The sequence below is a fragment of the Oryx dammah genome, unplaced genomic scaffold (assembly GCF_014754425.2).
Source record: "Oryx dammah isolate SB20612 unplaced genomic scaffold, SCBI_Odam_1.1 HiC_scaffold_27, whole genome shotgun sequence".
NCBI classification, from domain to species: domain Eukaryota; kingdom Metazoa; phylum Chordata; class Mammalia; order Artiodactyla; family Bovidae; genus Oryx; species Oryx dammah.
Window position 1 is genome coordinate 112239560 of NW_024070211.1, and position 21241 is coordinate 112260800.

The following is a 21241-nucleotide window of genomic DNA, read 5'->3' on the forward strand; positions in this document are numbered from 1 at the left end:
CCTCCCACATGCTTCCCACACCACAGCAGTGAGCAGCAGCAGCAGCCTGAGGGACAGCGCCTGCCCTCCAGGAACCAGAGAGCAGGTGTGAGGCAGTCAGTGAAACAAAACAAAAAATGGAGCGAAAGCACAGGGCACAGGGGGTGCTCCCACATGGAGGGGGAGACTCATCGGAGATAAAGCCAGTGGGAGTGAGGACCCAGGGCTGAGGTTCTCGGCCCCAGTGGTAGTGACTTTGGGCAGGATCATTCTTTGTTGTATGCATGAGGGTGGAGGGGCCTGTCCTGTGACACAGAGGAGGCTAAGCAGCACGCATGGCTTCAACCTACTATATAACCAGTAGCACCTCTCCCTCCACCCACCCCAGTTTTGACATCAGGAAAGGTCTGCAGACATTACCAAATGAGGGTGAGTAAAAATTGACTCCACTTGAGAACCCCTGCTCTGGAAGCATGGGGTATGGATTTTGTTGCTGTTGTTCAGTCACTAAGTCGTGTCCAACTCTGCGATCCTGTGGGCTGTAGCCCACCAGGCTTCTCTGTCCATGGAATCCTCCAGGCAAGAATATGGAGTGGGTAGCCATTTCCTTCTCCAGGGATCTTCCCAACCCAGGGATTGAACCTATGTCTCCTGCACTGGCAGGCACACTCTTCACTACTGAGTCGCCAGGGAAGCCCATAGGGCGTGCATAGATGATAGTATAGAGAGACACAAGTTATATTCCCATGTGCACTCCTGCCTTTGACCCAAAAGCCAGCTAAGTAAAGAAAGAACTAGAGTGACAGACATAACCCCAAATTCCGTCAGCTCCTCATTTTATAAGTTGTCTGTGTTCACGGAAAGTTAGCACTGAGCATGGTGATTTGAACACTCCATGGGGCATGAGACTCTTGTATCCCTTAATGTCCACGCCAGCCTTCATCCCTTTGAACTTCCCCACTGAACAAGGATATCAGGTTTCCCTGAAACCCAGCTTGAAAAGAAGCGCTAGGACAATGAGTTTAGAGATTATGAGGATACTAGTTCCTAGAAACAAAATAAGATGTTCTACCGTGTTTAAGGGCTTTCCCAGTGGCTCATCAGCAAAGAATCTGCCTGCCCAGCAGGAGAAGCGGGTTTGGTCCCTGGATCAGGAAGATCCCTTGGAGAAGGAAATGGCAACCCACTCCAGTATTCTCGCCTGGGAAATCCCATGGACAGAGAAGCCTGGCAGGCTACAGTCCATGGGGTTGCAGAGAGTCAGACATGACTCAGCAACTAAACAAGAACAGTGTTTAAATGGGACTAGGTCAAACCCATTCACAGAAGAGAGCAAAAAGAGAGAGGAGCTTTGAGGGGATTGCAGAGGCCTGACAGGTGAGTCAGCTGTTGCCAGTGGACGTCACTGTGTGAAGCAGAACTGAGCGGGGCATTCGAGGCTGCAGACTTGGTCAGCACTTTGGTGGTCTTGGAACGGGGAACATCACACTGCTCTTTGTGTGGCCCTGTCAGAAAAGTTCAGCTTTACTATGGGCTCAGGACCTAGCAAAGGGAGAACCAACAGATTGAAAAATGATTCCTCACTGACCTACTGGTATAAATGTCCGGGTACAGTCAGTGGTTTCGAATCATCTGTCAAGATAAAACCATGAGAAATTACTAAATTGATAGAATGATCAATTTTTGTATTAGAGCAGGGCAGAGAAATCCTGTGGGAGAAATGCTTGTGTAGGAAAGCGTAGCGCATAGAAGAGAAGCAAGAGAAAAGGAGGCAGGAGACAGGAATTACAGAGGCCCTGACCAACCAGCGGTGTGGCTTTGGCCTGTCGTTTAATCTGATGGTTAATTTCTCCTGTCTATAAAACACTGGTTTGCTCTAGCCAAATAAATATGTATTGAGCATTTCCTATGTGCCTGACATACTGCTGCTACTCTTTTAGGCCCTGAGAATGCAGCCGTAAAAAAAAACTGATAAAAATCCCTGTTCTCTTGTAGGTTACATGGTAAAGGGAGAGGAGGGTTGAACTAGGTAGTTTCTAAAACTTTTAATTGTAATCATCTCTGGTTTAAATTCTTCATTGTGGGAATTTGAGAGTTTAAAACAGTGGAGGGGCGGGGGTTAATGCCAAGCCACTTGTAGTCTGGGAATACAGCCCTCTTTATGAACAATCCATTTCAGAAAACATTATAGAAAGCAATAAGACCAAAAGCATCCATAGTTAATTTAGGTTTAACTAGGTTAGAACTTTTAAAAGATGAGATCCCTAAGATTATCCTCAAATGACAAGACAGCTTACAGTCTAGCCTGTCTTAGAGATGTTTGATTAAGAGCCAAAAGAAGTACATTCCCCCTAGAAATGGTAACACGATACATATCTAAATATTGAATCTGACATATAAGTGTGGCATTTTCATTTCATTAACAGAAACTGCCAAGCAAGTTCAAGAAGTTCTATGCAGAGTTTGAAAGTTTAATGGTAAGTGACAGTGGCTCCTTTATTCCATTCACTGTCTGCATTAATCCAATTTCTGATTAGCTGAAGTTCTCATTTCAGAAATTTTATCTGTCCTTGTATGACTTTAAGAAGTTTATGACCCCATTTTAGTGCTGCTAAAACAAGCATGTCTGACTAATGAATGGCACTCTCAGGTACTAACTTAAAGAGGACTTATGTCCCACATAAGGTCAATTTGTGTAACTAAGAAAAGCAGTGTAATGGGATCCTTTCCATCCAGCACAGGTTCGCTAGGGTCTGGAAGCTGCATTTTCCTTGGCTTGCCAAATTATTTTTCCCCATTGGTAGGGAGGTATTCACAGAAAAGGAGTGAGTGGGACTTGGCAGGAGTCATAGGAGAGTTTCAGAGAAGGCAAGTCGAGACTGGCAGCGCAAGGCAGCTAGGAGGGTGAGCTGGACTCCCCGGAAGGAGGCTGTGCTCCCAGGAGAAGGGGACTCTTGTGGTTGGAGGTTGTTTAACATTTTGTGTTGGCTCTCCAAGGGGATCTCTTCCCTTGATCCCTGGAGGCGTATCTTCCTTTCAACGAAGAAAGGAAACAAAAAATCTATTTATTTTCCTGTCATACGGGAAGTTGTTTTAAAACAAAAATCCATTTGTTTAACCAAATTTACCTTTCTTTTGTAGCTACACTTGATTCAGAACTACCTGATTGGGAGATGACAAAGCTGGGTTGGGTTAGGAGGTAGAAGGGGGTGGTGTACATTTCACTAGTCCTTAACCAGCATCTCTGTTTCTCTAAAGGATCCTTCAAGAAACCACAGGGCCTACAGGCTGACAGTAGCCAAACTGGACCCTCCTCTCATCCCCTTCATGCCTTTGCTCATTAAAGGTAATTCCAAGGAAATGCACAGGACGAGCCAGTGATGAGTGTATGGGGAAGAAAAGGAACAGGTGCCTAATCAGATTGACCTCCTTGGGACGAATGATCTGAGCTTCCCACCTTCCTCAGCGTCTCCCCTCTGCCCTGACTTTTCTGAGAGGGTTGGCAAGATTATTGCAGGAGCAGGGAATCTGTGTGTGGTTTGGAAGACTTGAGTGAAATAGAGGGTTAGTTTGGAAATTTTAACTAAGCTCAGGTAAAATGCTTTTAGAAAGTTAAACACCTAACATAAAAGGAACTATTATCGGCTTTTTTCAGCTGCAGTGTTATGCAAATCCTTCCGCATAATCTAATGGTGCTATTGTGGTTTCTTTGTATGACATATTTCTGTTAGTGATTAGAATGTGACTTTTATTTCTTTGCAGACATGACATTTACTCATGAGGGGAACAAGACGTTCATTGACAATCTAGTAAACTTTGAAAAAATGGTACGTGTACAGTATTGTTAACCTTAACCATGATGTTTTTTTTTAATAAAAATTTGCATTTGTACTAATAAAAGAAATAATTTCCATATACGCTGCCGCCTTGAAAAGCTAGTTACACATAAAGGAGTTTTGAAATACTCGGTTCAAACTGGCTACCTCGTTTATTCTGTCAGTCACCTTTGTGAAATTGAATAGTGTTTGTGCTGCGTCCTCAGCGGCAGCTAGCTTTTTTGCTGTGTGCCTCGTCCTTGGCTGCCTGTTGCTAAAATGCACGAATGTTCCAGAGTGACTTCCATGTTGTCTTGTTGTTTGTGGAGCTAGACCGCCCCAGGATGCCTTTGAAATGTTGCTATGCCGAGGCTGACTTTAGTGCATGTAGGTAAAAGGCCACTCTACAGAAGATCTTTGTTATAGAGCAGTCATCTGAATGTGTGTTGCTTAGTCCACTAAAGTTCACCCGAGTTCAGGGCGGAAACTTGAAAATCTTCCTTAACTGAAAACACAATTTTTTTTATAAGGAACAGTTTTGTGGAAGTGGTGCATATTCACTGTTTTCCAGCCCCCTCTCCCAAAAAAGCATTCGTTACTTTGCAGTTAATTTTCTCATCTTCTGTGAAGCAATAAGGCAGGTCTTGCCAAAACCTTTCTTTAGCGACCTAGTGCATGTGCCTGGAATGCTCCATTGTCTTCTAAATCCTTTGGTCGCAGCCCGCATGGATGGGGAGGTGCAATATTATCTCTGTGTGGATGAGCACGTGCCCAGGGTATACTTTGCAGCGGTGAACGGTGAACGTGGCACCACAAGAAAAGCCCAGGGCTGAGAGTTCGGGAGACATGAGAGTCAGCTTCATCACTTTGTAGCTGTCCCTTAAGTTCTCCATGGGTCAGTTTCCCCAACAGAAAATGGGGATGGTGTCCCCCCACCCCCTGGCTATCCCTGGGGAATCATTGGTGGGGCCAGGGTAATTATTCCTGGAAGTCATAGAGTGTTATAAGCATTCTTACCAGAAAAACTGTTCTAATTGTTTCCTGAAATCCAGCTAATATGTGTGACTCTGGGAGAATTCAAAACATCCCACAGTCATCCTGTAAAGATCGTACCATTCAGCTTTGAGAATGAGCTGATTGCAAAGCTCAGCCTGGTAAAGAACAGCACCAAGTGCTGGGCACCAGATCCTGCATCTTAAGCTTCTTAGGAAATGGCACCTGAGTCCACACTCCTCAAAGACACCCTGTGGGGTGGTTTAGTCACTAAGTCATGTCTGAGTCTTGTGACCCCATGGACTGTAGCCCACCACCTCCTTGTTCATGGGATTCTCCGGGAAAGAATACTGGAGTGGGTTGCCATTTCCTTCTCCAGGGGAATCTTTCCAACCCAGGGATTGAACTCAGGTCTCCCGCATTGCAGACAGATTCTTACCAACTGAATTTGCCCTCTGGTACAGATTCTTTAAAGTCTGTGCTAGAGGGCAAATATTTCTTAGCAGTCTCCCCCTCCACCCATATCAAGGGTAGGGTATGAACATCTCTATTGTTGTGTCAGTTTAATAATTCTATGATCAAAGTAAAAACATTATTTGTTCACTTATTAGTATGGAGAATTAAACATAGTTCCCTAATTTCTCAAGAGAAAACTTGTTTTCCAGAAATGAAAGATATAGCAAATAGGTAAAGAACCTTCCAGATCACTTAGGCAGAAATACAGAACCATTTAACTATAAAATATACATGTGCACAGAGGCGTAGAAGTCAGTCTCCTAAAGAGTTGATTGAGCTTTAGAACTTTTGATCATTAATGTTAACTGAACAGAACAACCAAGAAAAGCAAAAATACCTGTCAAGGAGGATGAAATTTGTTTCCTCTGGATCTTTAGATCTTGGTGTTGCATCTGTAACCTGGGAAGGAAAAGTCAAGACCGTATTTAATGGACATTAGGGAGTTCCCCTTCCCCATCTCTGTACTTCATGCCCACAGCAGTGTGTTCTTACATGCCTGGCAGTGAGGAGAGAGGTCCTGCACAGCCTGCTCTGACAGAGTCCACTTTTGCTTGAAAGCAACTGAAGGGCTAAGATAGCAGTTCAGCTGCAATAATAGAAGCCTGAATTAATGATGGGTTATGCAAGATAAGTCTATTCCTTTCTCACTTAAATGTCTAGGTCTGGAAGTTCTGCTCCAGGAAGCAGTCACAATTCCAGCCTTCTCTTGTGCCATTTCACCTTCCATATGGTCCAAGATGGTGGACCAGCACCACCCTCATTCCAGCTAGAGGGAGGGGGAAAGGAAAAAGGTGAAGACCTGCTTCTTCCCTGTAGAGATGTGACCCAGAATTGCACTTAACCACTTGGCTCACCTTTTATCAGACAGAAGAAACATAGTCACATGAAAAGAAAGAATGTGCAGCCCTTATTTTGGGTATCCAATGCCCCACTCAAAATTCAGTTCAGTTCAGTTCAGTTCAGTCGCTCAGTTGTGTTTCATGAATCAGCATGCCAGGCCTCCCTGTCCATCACCATCTCCCGGAGTTCGCTCAAACTCAGGTCCATTGGTCGGTGATGCCATCCAGCCATCTCATCCTCTGTCGTCCCCTTTTCCTCCTGCCCCCAATCCCTCGCAGCATGAGAGTCTTTTCCAATGAGTCAACTCTTCGCATGAGGTGGCCAAAGTACTGGAGTTTCAGCTTTAGCATCAGTCCTTCCAAAGAACACCTGAGAGTGATCTCCTTTAGGATGGATTGGTTGGATCTCCTTGCAGTCCAAGGGACTCTCAAGAGTCTTCTCCAACACTCAAAATTAAGGGGTTGTAATTACTATGAAAGAAAAGGAGAGAAAGAATACTGCAAGAGCACTATTATAACCGTTCTCTGCTCCAACAGTGATATATTTTATTTCATTTGATAAATCACACTGTGAGAAAGCTGCATTTTATAACTGCCCTTCTGTGAGTTAGGTGTTACTGAAAAATGAACTGGAATTCCAAAAAAGGGTTTGATTATGTTTTTTAAACCTGGCTTTGACCAGCCTGGCACTCGGTGCCAACTTTTCTAACCTTTTCTCCCCATAAACTAGCCCACCCTGCTCCCATACCACCACCACGGCCACTTAACAACTCCCACTAGTGATTGCTGTTAGTGCTGTATTCCTGGGGAACGACGTGAATGTTTCCCTTTCCAGGCTGATATCTGCGCAGCTTCCCCCTCATTCATCAGCAAGGCCACGGTGGTGAGCAAAGCTGGCAGCCTTCATGGGGCTGGTAGGCTGTCTCCCTTGAGGGATTCCCTGCCAGGGGCAGAAGTCACCTGGGTAGTTGGGGACACAGATGCTTTTTTTGGTGGCAGCATTGCACAGTCACAGTGAGCTGCCATGCCAATCCTAAGTATTTTTATTTTGAACCTCTTCACCCTTGGGTATGAAATGAGGATTAGAGAATTTGTTGCATATTGGTTTTCAGGATTTTTGAGTATGAACAAAAGAAATTCAACCCTCTATCCTTTTGAAAAAAAAAAAAAAAAAAAGACATTCTTTCATTTGGGGAAAACATAAAGGAGTATTCAAAAAATGTTTGAATAAAGCCCTTTGTAGCTTTCTATGGCATACATGAATATTTATAACATTTAGGAGGTAGACTAGCAATGGATCAGAGGATAATATGCTGGCCAGCTGCCACTACCCCAGGCTGCATGAAGCATGCTGATAGCCACAGTTCCTGCTGTATTAGAAGGTTGCTTCTATTTCAGAGATACCCATATTTAGGTGAATTTATTTATTAATATTATTTTAAGATAGTCATTTCATTTGGAATGAGAAGCCTGAGGCAAACCTCTATTCTTCTGGAAGCATTAACAGAAGCTAATTCATAAAGGAAGAAAAATGTTTTGAACCATTATATTTGGGTATCACTAATCATGCTATTATATTATTAGCAACAATTTGTTTTCTGTTATCAATAACACTATTATAAGACTCATGGTGAGAGCACTGGACTTGTATCAAGCTATGGAAAAAAGAATCTCCAAGTAAAACTCTTAAGTGTTCAAATCTACCCATTTCCCAGACCTTTTCAACACAATAGAAATCTTTCAAAGGACTTTGAAAGTTTATTTCTTTATACAGAATACATGATCTGGGCTAAATGTAGATTTTCTGAAGGGTATGTTTCAAAGCAATTAAATATGTGTAAAGTGTCTAAGCAAAAAATTTTGCTAGGAAATATAAAGAAATCCAAAAAGTAGTCCTTGGCTTTTAGATTATATGCAGTTGAAAATAAAACGTAACACATAAAAATCAATAAAAGATATAAAACTAGTTTAAAACAGTAACAAAAGAGATGTCAGAATGGAGAAAAGACAGTTTATTCAGCAAGTTGTATTGGAAAGTCTGGGCATCCACATGTAAGTCAATGAACTTAGAACAATCCCTCACACTATACACAAAAACAAATTCAGAATGGCTTAAAGACTTACATATAAGATATGACACCATAAAATTCCTAGAAGAGAACAGAGGGAAAGCATTCTCTGACATAAACTGTAGCAATGTTTTCTTAGGTCAGCCTCCCAAGGCAATAGAAAAAGCTAAAATAAACAATTAAGACATAATCAAACTTATTAGCTTTTGCATAGCAAAAGAAACTATAAACAAAATGAAACCTAAGGAATAGAAAATACTTGCAAATGATGCAACTAACAAGGGCTTAATTTCCAAAGTATACAAGCCCCTCAAACAACTGAAAACCAACCAACCAACCTGATCAAAACATGGGCAAAAGACCTAAATAGACATTTCTCCAAAGAAGACGTACAGATGGCCAACAGACACATGAAAAGATGTTTAGCATCACTAATTCTTTGAGAAATGCCAATCAAAGCTACAATGAGGGACCACCGCATACCAACCAGAATGGTCATCATCCAAAAGTCTACAAATTACAAATGCTAGAGAGGGTATGGAGGAAAGGGAACCCTCACACACTGTTGATGGGAATGTAAATTGGTACAGTCACTATGGAAAACAGTATAGAGGTTCCTTAAAAAACTAAAAATAGAACTACCATATGGTCTAGCAATCCCACTTCTGGGCGTATATCCAGAAAAGATGAAAGATCTCATTAGAAAAGATAACACCCCAGTGTTCATAGCAACACTGTTTACAATAGCCAAGACATAGAGACAACCTAAATGTCCATTGACAGATGAATGGATAAAGCAGATATGATACATATGTGTGTGTGTGTTAAGAACAGAATACTACTCAGGCATAAAAAATACCATTTGCAGCAACATAGATGGGCCTAGAGATCATACTACATGAAGTCAGTCAGATAAAGACAAATATCATATGATGTCACTTACATGTGGAATCTAAAAAAGTGATGCAAATGAACTTATTTACAAAGCAGAAACAGACTCAAAGACATAGCAAACAAACATGGCTACCAATGGGGAACCAGGGCTGAGGGGATAAACTGGGAGTTTGGGATTAACAGATGCACACTAATATAGATAAAACAGATAAACAACAAAGACTTACTGTACAGCACAGGGAACTATATTCAATATCTTGGTAGCAGACTATAATGGAAAAGAAAAAATATAGATTTATATATGTATATGCATAACTGAATCATTTTGTGATACACCTGAAACTAATATTGTAAATAAACTATACTTCTATTTTTAAAAAGGTGTGAAAAAGCAAAATGCAAAGAGAGTTAACTTCTTATATCAGAGAAAAATAAAACCGTGTTAAATACAATATAATATAAGCAAATCCAGACTTGTTACTCTGAGCACCCATTCAGCCTCATCTCACACTTCATCTTCTCTGTACTCAGTCCAAGTTAGTGAGACCAACCTGCTTTCCTTCCTTTCTGTCTCAGGGCTTCTGCACTAGCTGTTACCTTTGCCTGAAACTGTCTTCGTCCGGCCTTCACCAGCCTGACTCACATCATTCAGGCCTCAGTTCATGCGTCCCTCCCTCCAAGCAGTCCTCCCTGACCACTCTTCAAATGTTCTACGCTCCACACCTTGCCAGACAGCTGATTCTCAACAGATAACCTTGCCCCAACAACTGGTTTCACATCTTAAACTGATCTTTCATTGTCTCTCCATTGCTTATCTTCACTAGAATGTGAATGTCCTAGACCAGGTATCTGATCTATTCAGTTCACTGATATTTCTCTAGCACCAAGAAAGGTGTCTGGCATATCATAAGTATGGAAGAAAAATTTGTTGCATAAAAGAATAACCCTATTCCGGTGTTGGACTCAGCGAGATAGGACAATACACTAAAGCATTTATAAAGGAAGTTATGTAACAATTTAACCCAAATGCATTTTTCTGTTTTATTAGAAAACCTGATTAAGCAGAATGTCCCAAGCGTCTTATATTACCAATACATTACCTCAGTGGACACTATTCTGTCCACCCTCCTCCCTGTGGGGCTCTATCAGTCCTTCAGTGCCCTTCCCTGCACACAGAGATGCACAATACTCTGCAAGTGCCCGCAGAGACCCCTGCGCTGTGCATGGGCATCGTATGTACAGTGTACCATGAGCATCATGCTTATTACATGCTTGCATCTGTATGCCACTCCCCTCTTAGATATTAAAGATCTGTAGGATGAGACAGGAGCCAGGATTCTTCCTCAGGGATACATATAGTGAAGACTGGCTCAGCTCCTGGGCCATTTTATCTTTTATCTCTGGTCCTCACCATGCGTTTATTTCCACTTGGTTGCTGTCATGGGCACAATCTTAGCAGGTGACAGGCAGATATACTTCTACATATATATGTGGAAAAAAATTATTGTCCCAATATATGGGGATCTGAGTGAAATAGTCAGAATGGTGTGACTGTGGTTTTACACATGGTAAGCTAGGAGTAATTGACTGAGGTCCTGTATCTGACAGGACAGGGGCAGAGCCAAATCAGAAGGAGCAGAGAGAAGAAAGGAGAGAGCAGTCTGGCAGACCTTTAAGAACAAGGAGGGCAAAGGTCTCAAGGGGCAATAGAAGGAAAGACATAAACTGCTGAGGGCAGGAGTGCCTAATCAAGGGAGCAGGGAGGGAGCTTGGCCTGAGCAGAGGAAGGCTGTTCTGGCAACTGCTATGAAGTGGAGGTGGTAGGGAGAGGAAGAGTGCCAGGTGCTACCGCCTGGAGGGCCTGCTGGCCTGAACCTGAAAAGCAGCCACAGGAGTCTGCTCCCCTCCAGGGACAGGAGAGTGAAGGGAGAGCTCGGCACAGGAGTCAGTAGAGAGCTGGCAGAAGAGCAAGATGGCTGGGGAGACCTGGTGGGCTGCTGGCCATCTGGATAGGAGTGACGGTGTAAGGTGGCCAGCCCATCCCTGAGGGGAGGGTGCCAGAGAAGGTAAACAGGGAGGCCCAGACCCCGAGGACCCATCTGAGAAGAGCCCTCTCTGACACCTCCTTGGATTCAAGGGGAAGGAATTACTTGCCTCCGAGCTTGAGGGAGATTTGCACTGGGGACCACAGCCTCAGGGCCTCTCACATGGGCCGGGCTTGATTGCCCACAGCTGGTCACTCCCTTGCTAGATGGCATCTTTGCGCTGGTCGCTCTGCAACTCAGACCCTAGGAAGGACATCTGCCTCTAGGTCGCTCTGTTTACAGCTTGATACAGAAATAATACTGATGTTATGCTTCCCTGGTGGCTCAGATGGTAAAGTGTCTGCCTGCAATGCAAGAGACCCAGGTTCGATTCCTGGGTCGGGAAGATCCCCTGGAGAAGGAAATGGCAATCCACTCCAGCACTCTTGCCTGGAAAATCCCATGGACGGAAGAGCCTGATGGGCTACAGTCCATGGGGTCGCAAAGAGTCGGACACGACTGAGAGACTTCACTTCACTTTCACTATTATATTGTATATATATTATATAATTTATATAAATAATATATTTAATATAATCAATAAATACCTGACCCAGGGTCACTGGGTATGCACTGTCTGTCTACACCTTTATCCAGACCAGACTCTCACATTGGTCAACTGTCCCACTGACCTGCCCAATAGGACAGGCCCAAAGCCTGGGAGGTGCCCTTAAAAGGGTTGGTCTTGTTAAGACACATTTACCAGGTTACATGTGAGTTCTTTGGACTACTCTTGCAAATTTTCTTAAAATTTGAAATTACTTCAAAATAAACACTGAGAAGAAGAAGAAAAAAAAACCTGAGGGTAGTTACAGAAACCTTGGCTTGCTACCTCATTTTTCCTTCCTGAGCTTCCCCATGTGAGTTCACATCCTGAGGGAGATTCATCAGCTTTCAGTTGGGTCCTTCTCTCATTCCTGTAGGTGAGGAATTGTATAAACATAATTCTTGCAAATAAGCTCTGAAGACTCGTACTTAGAATTAGTCTCAAGGAAAGTGGTGGTCCTGGGAAATTTGGAATGTGGATTCCCAAGGGGAAGCCTGGCATTCTTGGTTTGCATACACCAGCATAGGCTGATGAGTGAACCCTAAGGTGGGGCCTTCCTGGGGTGGGGGGTGGGGGCGGTATCAGAGTCAGGGCAGGTGTAGAGAAGGACTTGCTCTGCCCACCTGCTCCGATCCAGGTGCCTTCTAAAGGAGAATGTTCTCCTCACTTTGTCCCTGAATTACAATTCATTGTTTTAACAAAGCCAGTTGCTAATAGGAATGTGTCATAACCCTGGGTTTGCTGGGATGGGAAAAACAAAAAAAAGATGAGAAGCTCTGCTTTGGAGTGATCAGGTATTTTCTCACTGGCTGGCATTGTAGGAAAGTTGCCTGGCCTGCTCCAGGCAGGCCAACCTGCTCCAGCAGGGCTCAAAAGCCTAGGGTATAATTTTTGGCTTCATCCCTGCTGTGGCAGTTGGATAATAAAGCCTATATCTTTTAACCTTAGTTTTTGCCAACTTTCACTGAGAATAGCAATGAATAAACAGTCACCCGCTGTCAAAAATGACACACAGACTTAAGTCTGCAGGAGAATAGAAAGACTAACTGGATGGCTTTTGGTGGTGATAAATGCAAAATTCTCTACATTGATCCATGAAACCACCTGCACGTCTACAGAGAAGGAAGTTCAGTGAAGAGGACTGAGAGGTTTGATTAATTCACTAGAAGTTCAAATATCAGCCATGTGGCTTTTTTTTAAATTGTGGACTTCAATCTAGAGAATTGTCTAGAAGAGACCTGAAACTTATGAGAAATTGTTGAAGAAAATGGGGATATTTAGGCTGAACCAGAATAGATGTGGGGGTGAAGAGATGTCCACGATAGCTACCTTCAAGGATTAGAAGAACTGTCCTAAAAGAACTAAACATGTTTGTTGTTGTTTAAGAGCTTCAGAGATAGGATGCTAGGATAAATGGGGTGAAAAACAAAGGGGCAAACACTTGGATTCAAAATGATAAAGAAGTATCTAGTAGTCATAAATGCTGTAAATGCAAGGGGTTGTCCTTGGAGGTAATGAGTTCCTTATTGCTGGATGCTTTCCAACAGTGAGGAGCCAGTATCTGTAGGCAAGCTTTGATGGCATGATGCCCCTTGCTTGCTTGCTTGCTTGCTTGCTTGCTAAGTCGCTTCAGTCGTGTCCGACTCTGTGCGACCCCACAGACGGCAGCCCACCAGGCTCCTCCGTCCATGGGATTTTCCAGGCAAGAGTACTGGAGTGGGGTGCCATCGCCTTCTCCACGTTATGCCCCTGGAGATAGTTAAACAAGGGAACTTCTGAACTCTCCTGCAAACCCAGGAAAGCACCTGTAGGATATTAAACATTGCATTGCATGGGTCAGTGGGTACAAACAAGGGTAGGGTTAAAAATATCAAGTTAACTCTTCTTTGGCCTTGAGAAAGCATTCTGTAACTGCACTGACCAGCAGTGCTAATGGAGTCCGGGCACTGTTACTGCTAATGTTACATATTCTAACATTATTGTGCAGCCATCTCAAAGAGAAAGAATGGGCCTCATTGCAAAGCCAGATTTGGATTGCAAAGTTAAACTGAAGTTATCTTTGAGTACAATTAAAAGGGATATGTCAAAATTAAAACCATTGTTAAAATTAATCAAAGATTTAGAAAGGTAGAATGAACTCCAGAGCTGGAAATTACTGATTTAAACAATTGTTCCCACATTTTAAACTACATAATGAGCTAAAAATTATGAAGCCTCAGAGTATAGCTGTAAAGAGTAGTCTTAAAACCAAAGTCAGAATGAAATGTTTTAGCCTTCAAAACTAAAAAGCAGAACAATTACTCTCTACAAAATGGTATAGGAAGAGGTCTCTGACCCCTGCTAATTGTTTTATTATTCTTCAGAGGGGCATACTGGCAGCATTTCCCAGGGTTCTCAGTAATTACATTCCATTCAATATCTGAAGAATTACAATAATTCTACATGGAATATTCTTGTGCCCTTTGGATGCAAAGCCTTTAGAGAAGTGAAAAAACAACTTAAAGTAAATTAGCAGGAAAATTATCATAGTTACTGTTTATTTCAGGGCTCCATATATCAGAGGCTAATTATACATTGTATGTTACGTTTTCTTGGAGGTATTTGTAATATATTTCTCATGCTGATCAATGGATGTGCTGGTTTTCAGGATCCTTTATGAAAGTGAAGTTCAAACTTTTCCGATTGCTTCTTTGTGTATGAGAAATTACCCACTGCAGACACATGTCCCTTCATGCTTGCCAGAGTCCTCAAAGCAGTAATATTCAGTGAGGCATTATGAGCGCTCACCTGTGTGTACTTGTAAAGCTTCAACTCTTCTATAAGAAAAATTTCCTCCCAAATAAGTTATTTTTTTAACACTGTGTCAGTTTTCTCAGAGTCATCTTCTAATTTTGGCAAGCCAAGGGTCAATGAGAGAAGAAAGCAAGGACTGGAGTTAAACAGCCACTCAGAGATTAGAAAGTCTCTTTTCCTGGCCTTAACCTTATCGATTTTCTGCTCATGTTAGAATTAATCCACCATCTCTGAGGGACAACCTTGAGAGCAAGTATCCCTGAGATGCTACATAGAGACTGAGGGTCCCAGTTACCCTCAGAATGGCCGAGGCAAGAAACAGTGGCTCAGAAACAGCGCTTTAGCCCCATGTTTTTCCTCCATTTCTTTCCTCCTTTCTTTGCTTTTAACTCAGTTGAGTGCAGTTCAATAGGTTTCCTTATAAGTTTTTATGGTAGCCAAAATTTAGGAATTAAGATTACTTAATGAACTGTGGTGTTGGAGAAGACTCTTGAGAGTCCCTGCAAGGAGATCCAACCAGTCCATCCTGAAGGAGATCAGCCCTGGGATTTCTTTGGAAGGAATGATGCTAAAGCTGAAATTCCAGGTGAAGAGTTGACTCATTGGAAAAGACTTTGATGCTGGGAGGGATTGGGGGCAGGAGGAGAAGGGGACGACCGAGGCTGAGATGGCTGGATGGCATCACTGACTCGATGGATGTGAGTCTGAGTGAACTCCGGGAGTTGGTGATGGACAGGGAGGCCTGGCGTGCTGCGATTCGTGGGGTCGCAAAGAGTCAGACATGACTGAGCGACTAAACTGAACTGAACTGAACTGAATGACAAAATTAACAAAGGTTAAATAAATTATGATCCATCCACATGACTGAATACCTGGTTATTTTTTAAAAAGATTTTAAAGTGCAGATGGCATGGAAAAGTCATAATGCCATGTGAAACAATTCAAATCAAAACAAAAATATATATGACTTCCATTTTTTGAAAAAAAAATGCTTCTATATATTTATTTTTAAAATATTAGAAGGGAATGTACCAAAATATAGCTGAAGTTACTCTATGAAGCAATATTCTGTGTGATATTTTTACTTCTCAACATTTTCTAGATTTTGTGATTTGTCTAAAATGTGCGTGTGTTACTGTTATAATCAGAAAGGATGAAGGAGGGAAGAGGGAGGGAATCACATAATTAAGGTTAATGTTAAAACACACACTTTTGCTGGAAGATGAAAAAGGCTAATAATGCCTAGTGTATAGAAAACTGTGGAGATAGAACATCTATGACTATTCTGCCAATATTATGGAATCTCTCATTACTGTTTACAGTGAGGAACTTGACAAACTGAACCCTCTCCAAACCTAGAATAGCTACAAATTCTCTTGCAAATTCACAGTGACCTCAAGAGAGGATGGTAAGTACTGGTCCTGAAGAGTAAGGTTCAGTCTCAGGAGCAGGCTTTTTACATCCTAAGGAATAAGCAATTAGACTAGAGTTATGCCAGTAGTATTCCTCACCTGACAAAAACCTTGTATGTGTATGTGGGTGGTAGGGGGTGCCTGTCAAGTAATTAAACAGGTTATATATCAACCAGTTGTCTCCAGATGATCAACAGATCAGAACCTGCTATTTTTCATGGTCCCAGGTATCACTAAAGTAAATAATGGTGTGGTTTGGTTTTTTTTTTTTTTTTTTGATTCTACACTAAGCTTACCTGCATTTCAGTTTTTCTTTCTTTCTTTCTTTCTTTTTTTTTTTTAGCGAATGATTGCAAATACTGCCAGAACAGTGAGATACTGCAGGAGCCAACCCTTCAGTAAGTTAAATGCTGCCGCAATATGGATCTTGGTGATTAAGCCCTTTTTAATGGGCTACAGAGACATTCTGGAAGCTGGGACAATATTTGATGGTGTCAGAGACGCTTTGAATCGTGAATGCCATCGGACAAGGGTCTTTTGTTTAAAGATTTTCTAGCTGTAAAACTAGAAAATAACCATAAGGATATTATTTTATGAATGAACTCAGAAAGTTCATTTGTTCTTTTCAGAATGGATAGAGACAACTAAGGCATGAATGCCAACTAATCCTGCCTCTAACCAACTCTCTTTATGACTCACCGCTTCATGTTAAGAAACTCACATCAACTCATGATGACTCATTCCGTCGTTTATAAACTGGGAAGGATAATATTTATTGTCTCTTGGGGTATTGAGAGACTGCCTGAACGTGTACAAGCACACTTGTAAAAGGTCCCTTAGCAGGAATTCATATTATATTTCTAGTATTTCTAAGTGAATTAAGGTGCTTTTCTTAAATCTGCACATTTAGCACAACAGCTGGTATAATAAATGCTTTAACATGAAAACTGTCACTAATAATAAATAGCAAGTTTAAACTGTTGGGAGTTAAGTGGCATCATCGCACCAGATCATCGTGCTGGACCAGTGCTACTATTTCCTCAGGGCTGGGACTTTGGGTGGAGCTTAGAGCTTTGGCTCCCAGCAGCTGGTCTGGGAGTGAGAAGGTGGCCCCTGTAAAGTTTTGTGCCAACATCATTGTACGAGTCACTTGAAGCCAATGGGCTCATTAATTTCACACGATAAAGTGACATAGACATGACTGTGAGGCTACCAGTACCATCCCCTCCAATAAACCTAGTGCTCAAGAGACTAAAGTTTCTCATTTTATTCATCAGAGCCATCTTTGCTCTTCTTAGCCCAGGGCTGGCCCAAACGAAGGGTTTGCTAACACAGGATACCAGAATTGCTAAACATTTATTTTGTAATGCCTGGGGGTTGGGAGGTCTAGGAAAAATAGTCTTGTCTTAAGGAGCAAGATCCTTAAGAAAAAATTTTATTCAAATGATGTGTCTCCTCTTTCTTCCCAAACGAGAATAGCTTGCACGTCATCACTTGTTCTTATGTGGATTCTGCCAAAATTAAAGTGTCTCCTATCTCTTCATCTAGAAATGTACTATATGTATAAATACATGGTCATAAAGCAGTTTTGCAAGCAAGTATGAAAATATATAGGTGATGACTACAACAAGGGTTCATAACCTAGAATCCACCGCCCTTCAGGGGGGTCTAGGAAATTCCTGAAATTAAACACAAAATGCCTAAGAGGGTTCAAAGCCTTGAGAAGGTTCTCCATGAGGTCCAAGAACCAAGACAGAATATATCTTGTTCTATAAGCTACTTTGGAAGTATAATCCTACATTCTCCTACATCTCCTAGAGACATGGGGCGGGGGGCTGGGGGGGGCAGATATATATATATCCACTGCGTTTGTTGAAGTTATCAGTAACTGCTAGTAAACAACAGCTGCTCAGCTCTGAAGTCAACAATCTATAGATAAAGCTATAGGAATAGATTCATAAACATTGTGGGAATATGTACAATGTAATTATAGTATATTGTACATGTAGAGTACACTGCCAGTGACAAGCAAGGAAATTAAGCACTGTGGTATTATTTATATGTGATAATTATACTGATGAGTTTCTTCTTAGAGCAAGTGGGGCCTTTGTATCTTCTCTCTGCTTTTCTGTGTTCAGACCTGCAACACTCCCCTTCGCCCCCCATGCAGATGGCATTCTAATTGTCTCTGGGAGTGGTGTGTGGATCTAAGGAGAACAGATGGACTGTAGAAGGCAATGTGTTATGGCAGAAAGCATGCTGGTCCAGAGTCCAGGCTAGCTTGGCCACACCTAGCGTCCCACACTGGCATCCATGGGTCAGCGGCCACCCCTGGACCATGGCTGAGGTGTTGGATCTAAATGGAGCTTTTTTCCCCCTTTTATTCCGAAATAATGTAATCATTCAAAGATGGAAGAATTCCCAGGGAAGAAATCCAGACTTCTCATTTCTCTAGAGAAATAGGAAGATCCGCCAACTCAGGATGCAGGAGCTGATTAGTCCCTTCTGAAGGGAACTATCTTTCCGATTCACCAGAGGTCAAATGACCTTCCTCATGCATGTCTATTCTCTGTATAGACATCTGATTGGGCATTTTATTCTTCTTTCAGCCTGGTTTTAGGGAAATCGGTTGATTTCCTATCGCTCTGGTGTTCACATGCTTTGGGGAGTGGATGAAACTAGAATGGTAACTGGGGTTTCAGAACAAATAGCATCAGAGAATTGAAGGTCTAGAAGTCATGACTTCAGCCTGAGTTGATTTGTTTTTCTGAGTGTGGACAGTCACACAATCTATGGAGTAATGCTGTATGTTGTCTGCAAGTATTCAGGGCAATCAGACTTTAGAGTCTCACTGGCTTGCTTCAGGTCAGCTCAGGGTTAAGTGCTTTTGTTAGAAGCTAATGAGAACTATGTCTTTTTGCCGTTAGTCCTCCTCTGGGTCAAAGGGAGTAGAGGTCAGTGATACACTCTGGGGGATGGCAAGGGGAAACAATTTTAATATATAACCAGGGTTGTTGGGTGATGCTTTCATTTTTATTTGGTGTTTTTTTAAAACAATATCTGATGCAAAGGAAAATGATCAAAATACATGATGCCAGGGAAGAAAAGGGTGGGAGGGAGGAGATGGAACAGTTCGATGAATATAGTGTGTTGAAAGGTCTTGATGGAAACCAGGAATCCGTGATAAATGTAATAAGTTGGAGAAAATAAAGCTGTATCTTATATGCATACTTTATGCAATGCCAACCCTCCTCTCCTCTTTCGATAGATCCTGATGCAGCTCAAGCCAATAAGAACCATCAGGATGTCCGGAGTTACGTACGGCAATTAACTGTGATTGACAACCAGAGAACTTTATCACAGATGTCACACAGACTAGAGCCTCGCCGACCATAGACATTTCAAGTGCCCGGAACAACGTCTGCCTCCGTCCACAATCTTTCAAAAATGCCAAGTATGCTACTACTGACCATACTGTCACTAGAGAATTCTATAAAACAAGCAAACACCCATCCTGAGACGTCTCAGGGCTGCATTCAGCTTACCAGCATCATGACAAGAGAAGAAATTCTTTGACTTGCATACAGCTTGCACACTCTAACTTAGAAATCCCGTTCATAGTCACCTTATTTTATTTCCAGTTGTGCCATCTTCTTTGCTGAAACATAAAATAAGAGCAACATGAAGAGTATGGTAGAAATATCATTGTCCAGAGAACTATCAAGCTCCTGATATTTTTTCTAGGCGTATTTACAGGATGAGATGTGCTACAAATGGTATTTATTTGGCTACATCAGTGGTGGTATAGTTTCATAATTTCTGACTCAACATCTTGACTTGAGCATGGGGTTTTTGGAAGGTGTTGAGGAATCCATGTAACTCCAAACTAGAGGCTGTATTCTTCCATCTTCATAGTCTTACCTCTGAAGGAATTGTACCTGACCACATTACTATAAAACATTCTGGCTATTTATGTAATTTTAGGGAAGACTGGTCTGTAATTTCTGAATGACTTATAGAATAATATTTATGTTTACAATATAACTTTTTAAAACTTACAAATCAGGATTGCATATATAAGAAACTCCAAGGTTCTTAAAATTGCCAGCGTCAAGGTTAAAAAAAAAAATGACATTTCAGAAGAGCACAATATGCACAAAACATTTTTCAAAATTATTTTCCTGGGCATTAAAAAACCTTTACTATTGGCTAATTATTGTTACTGATTTAAAAAACCCACATATTTTCTGGACTTAAATGTTATTACAGATACCTTAATTTTTCAGCAATTGTTTTGCACTTTCAAATAGATTGTAAATAGTTCATTCAATCAATGGTATAGAGTTATTTATTTGCTACATAATAGATATTGTGCCAAATAATTACTTTTTATTTATTTTATTTAGTATGTAATTTTGGAGTACATTTTTTCCTGTTTCCACAATTAGGCTACATTTAATGTGCAGGAATTGTATGTATGTATATCTTCTGTAAATAATAACTAGTATCTTCATTAAATATAATTGTGACAAGAAAAGTGTGTTGTTCTCAGTTCCTATAATATAGGAGATATAACCACTTGGTATGATGGGGTCTTGTATTTTTTTTTAATTGAAATAAAATTTACATACTCTAAAAGTTACTTTTTTAAAGTATACGATTCGTTGGTTTTTAGTATATTCATAAGGTTTTTCAATATCATCACTATATAATTCAAGAACAGTCTCCTTATCCCTTAAGTAAACCCCATACCCTCTAGCAGCTGGTCCTCACTTTCCTCTCTCACCAGTCCCTGGAAACCACTACAGTCAGCCCTCAATATACAAATGAGTTCTGGTCTGAGAGTGCATTTATAAGTCTAATTTTTTGTAAGTCCAACAAAATTAGCCTAGGTACCCAACTAACAATGAATTACATAGATTAATAATAGGTACTGTACATATACTGTACATATAATAGGTATATAGGTACTGTAATAGGTTTATAATATTTTTCACACAAATAATATATAAAACAAGCACAAAAAATAAACACAACATTTTAAATCTTACAGTACAGCACCTTGAAAAGTGCCATAGTAGTACAGTACAACTGGCATACAGGGGCTGGCATCAGATAAACAGGCAAGAAGAATTGCTGACTGGAGGAGGGCAAGGGGGTGGGAGATGGTAGAGCTGAACGACAGTCAGCAGAAGGAGACTGAGGGCAAGCTGCAGTTTCACTCACGCCTGATGCTGATGAAACACATATTCACATCTTTGAAAGTTCTCAACTTAAAGATTCATATGTAGGGGACTTAC

General features: G+C 41.5%; 1 protein-coding gene across 4 annotated transcripts in view; it reads left to right on the forward strand.

Annotated features, from left to right (window-relative positions):
* Window positions 1-20579, forward strand: part of RAPGEF4 (Rap guanine nucleotide exchange factor 4) — a 331531-nt gene extending 310952 nt beyond the window's left edge. For all 4 annotated transcript variants that reach the window (XM_040229358.1, XM_040229357.1, XM_040229359.1 and 1 more), the window contains 5 exons: window positions 2406-2456; window positions 3238-3325; window positions 3742-3806; window positions 16285-16339; window positions 19210-20579. In XM_040229358.1, the coding sequence (XP_040085292.1) occupies window positions 2406-2456; window positions 3238-3325; window positions 3742-3806; window positions 16285-16339; window positions 19210-19337 (387 nt within the window). In that variant the 3' untranslated portion in view covers window positions 19338-20579. The remainder of the gene's footprint in view (window positions 1-2405; window positions 2457-3237; window positions 3326-3741; window positions 3807-16284; window positions 16340-19209) is intronic.
* Window positions 20580-21241: the final 662 nt, after the last annotated feature.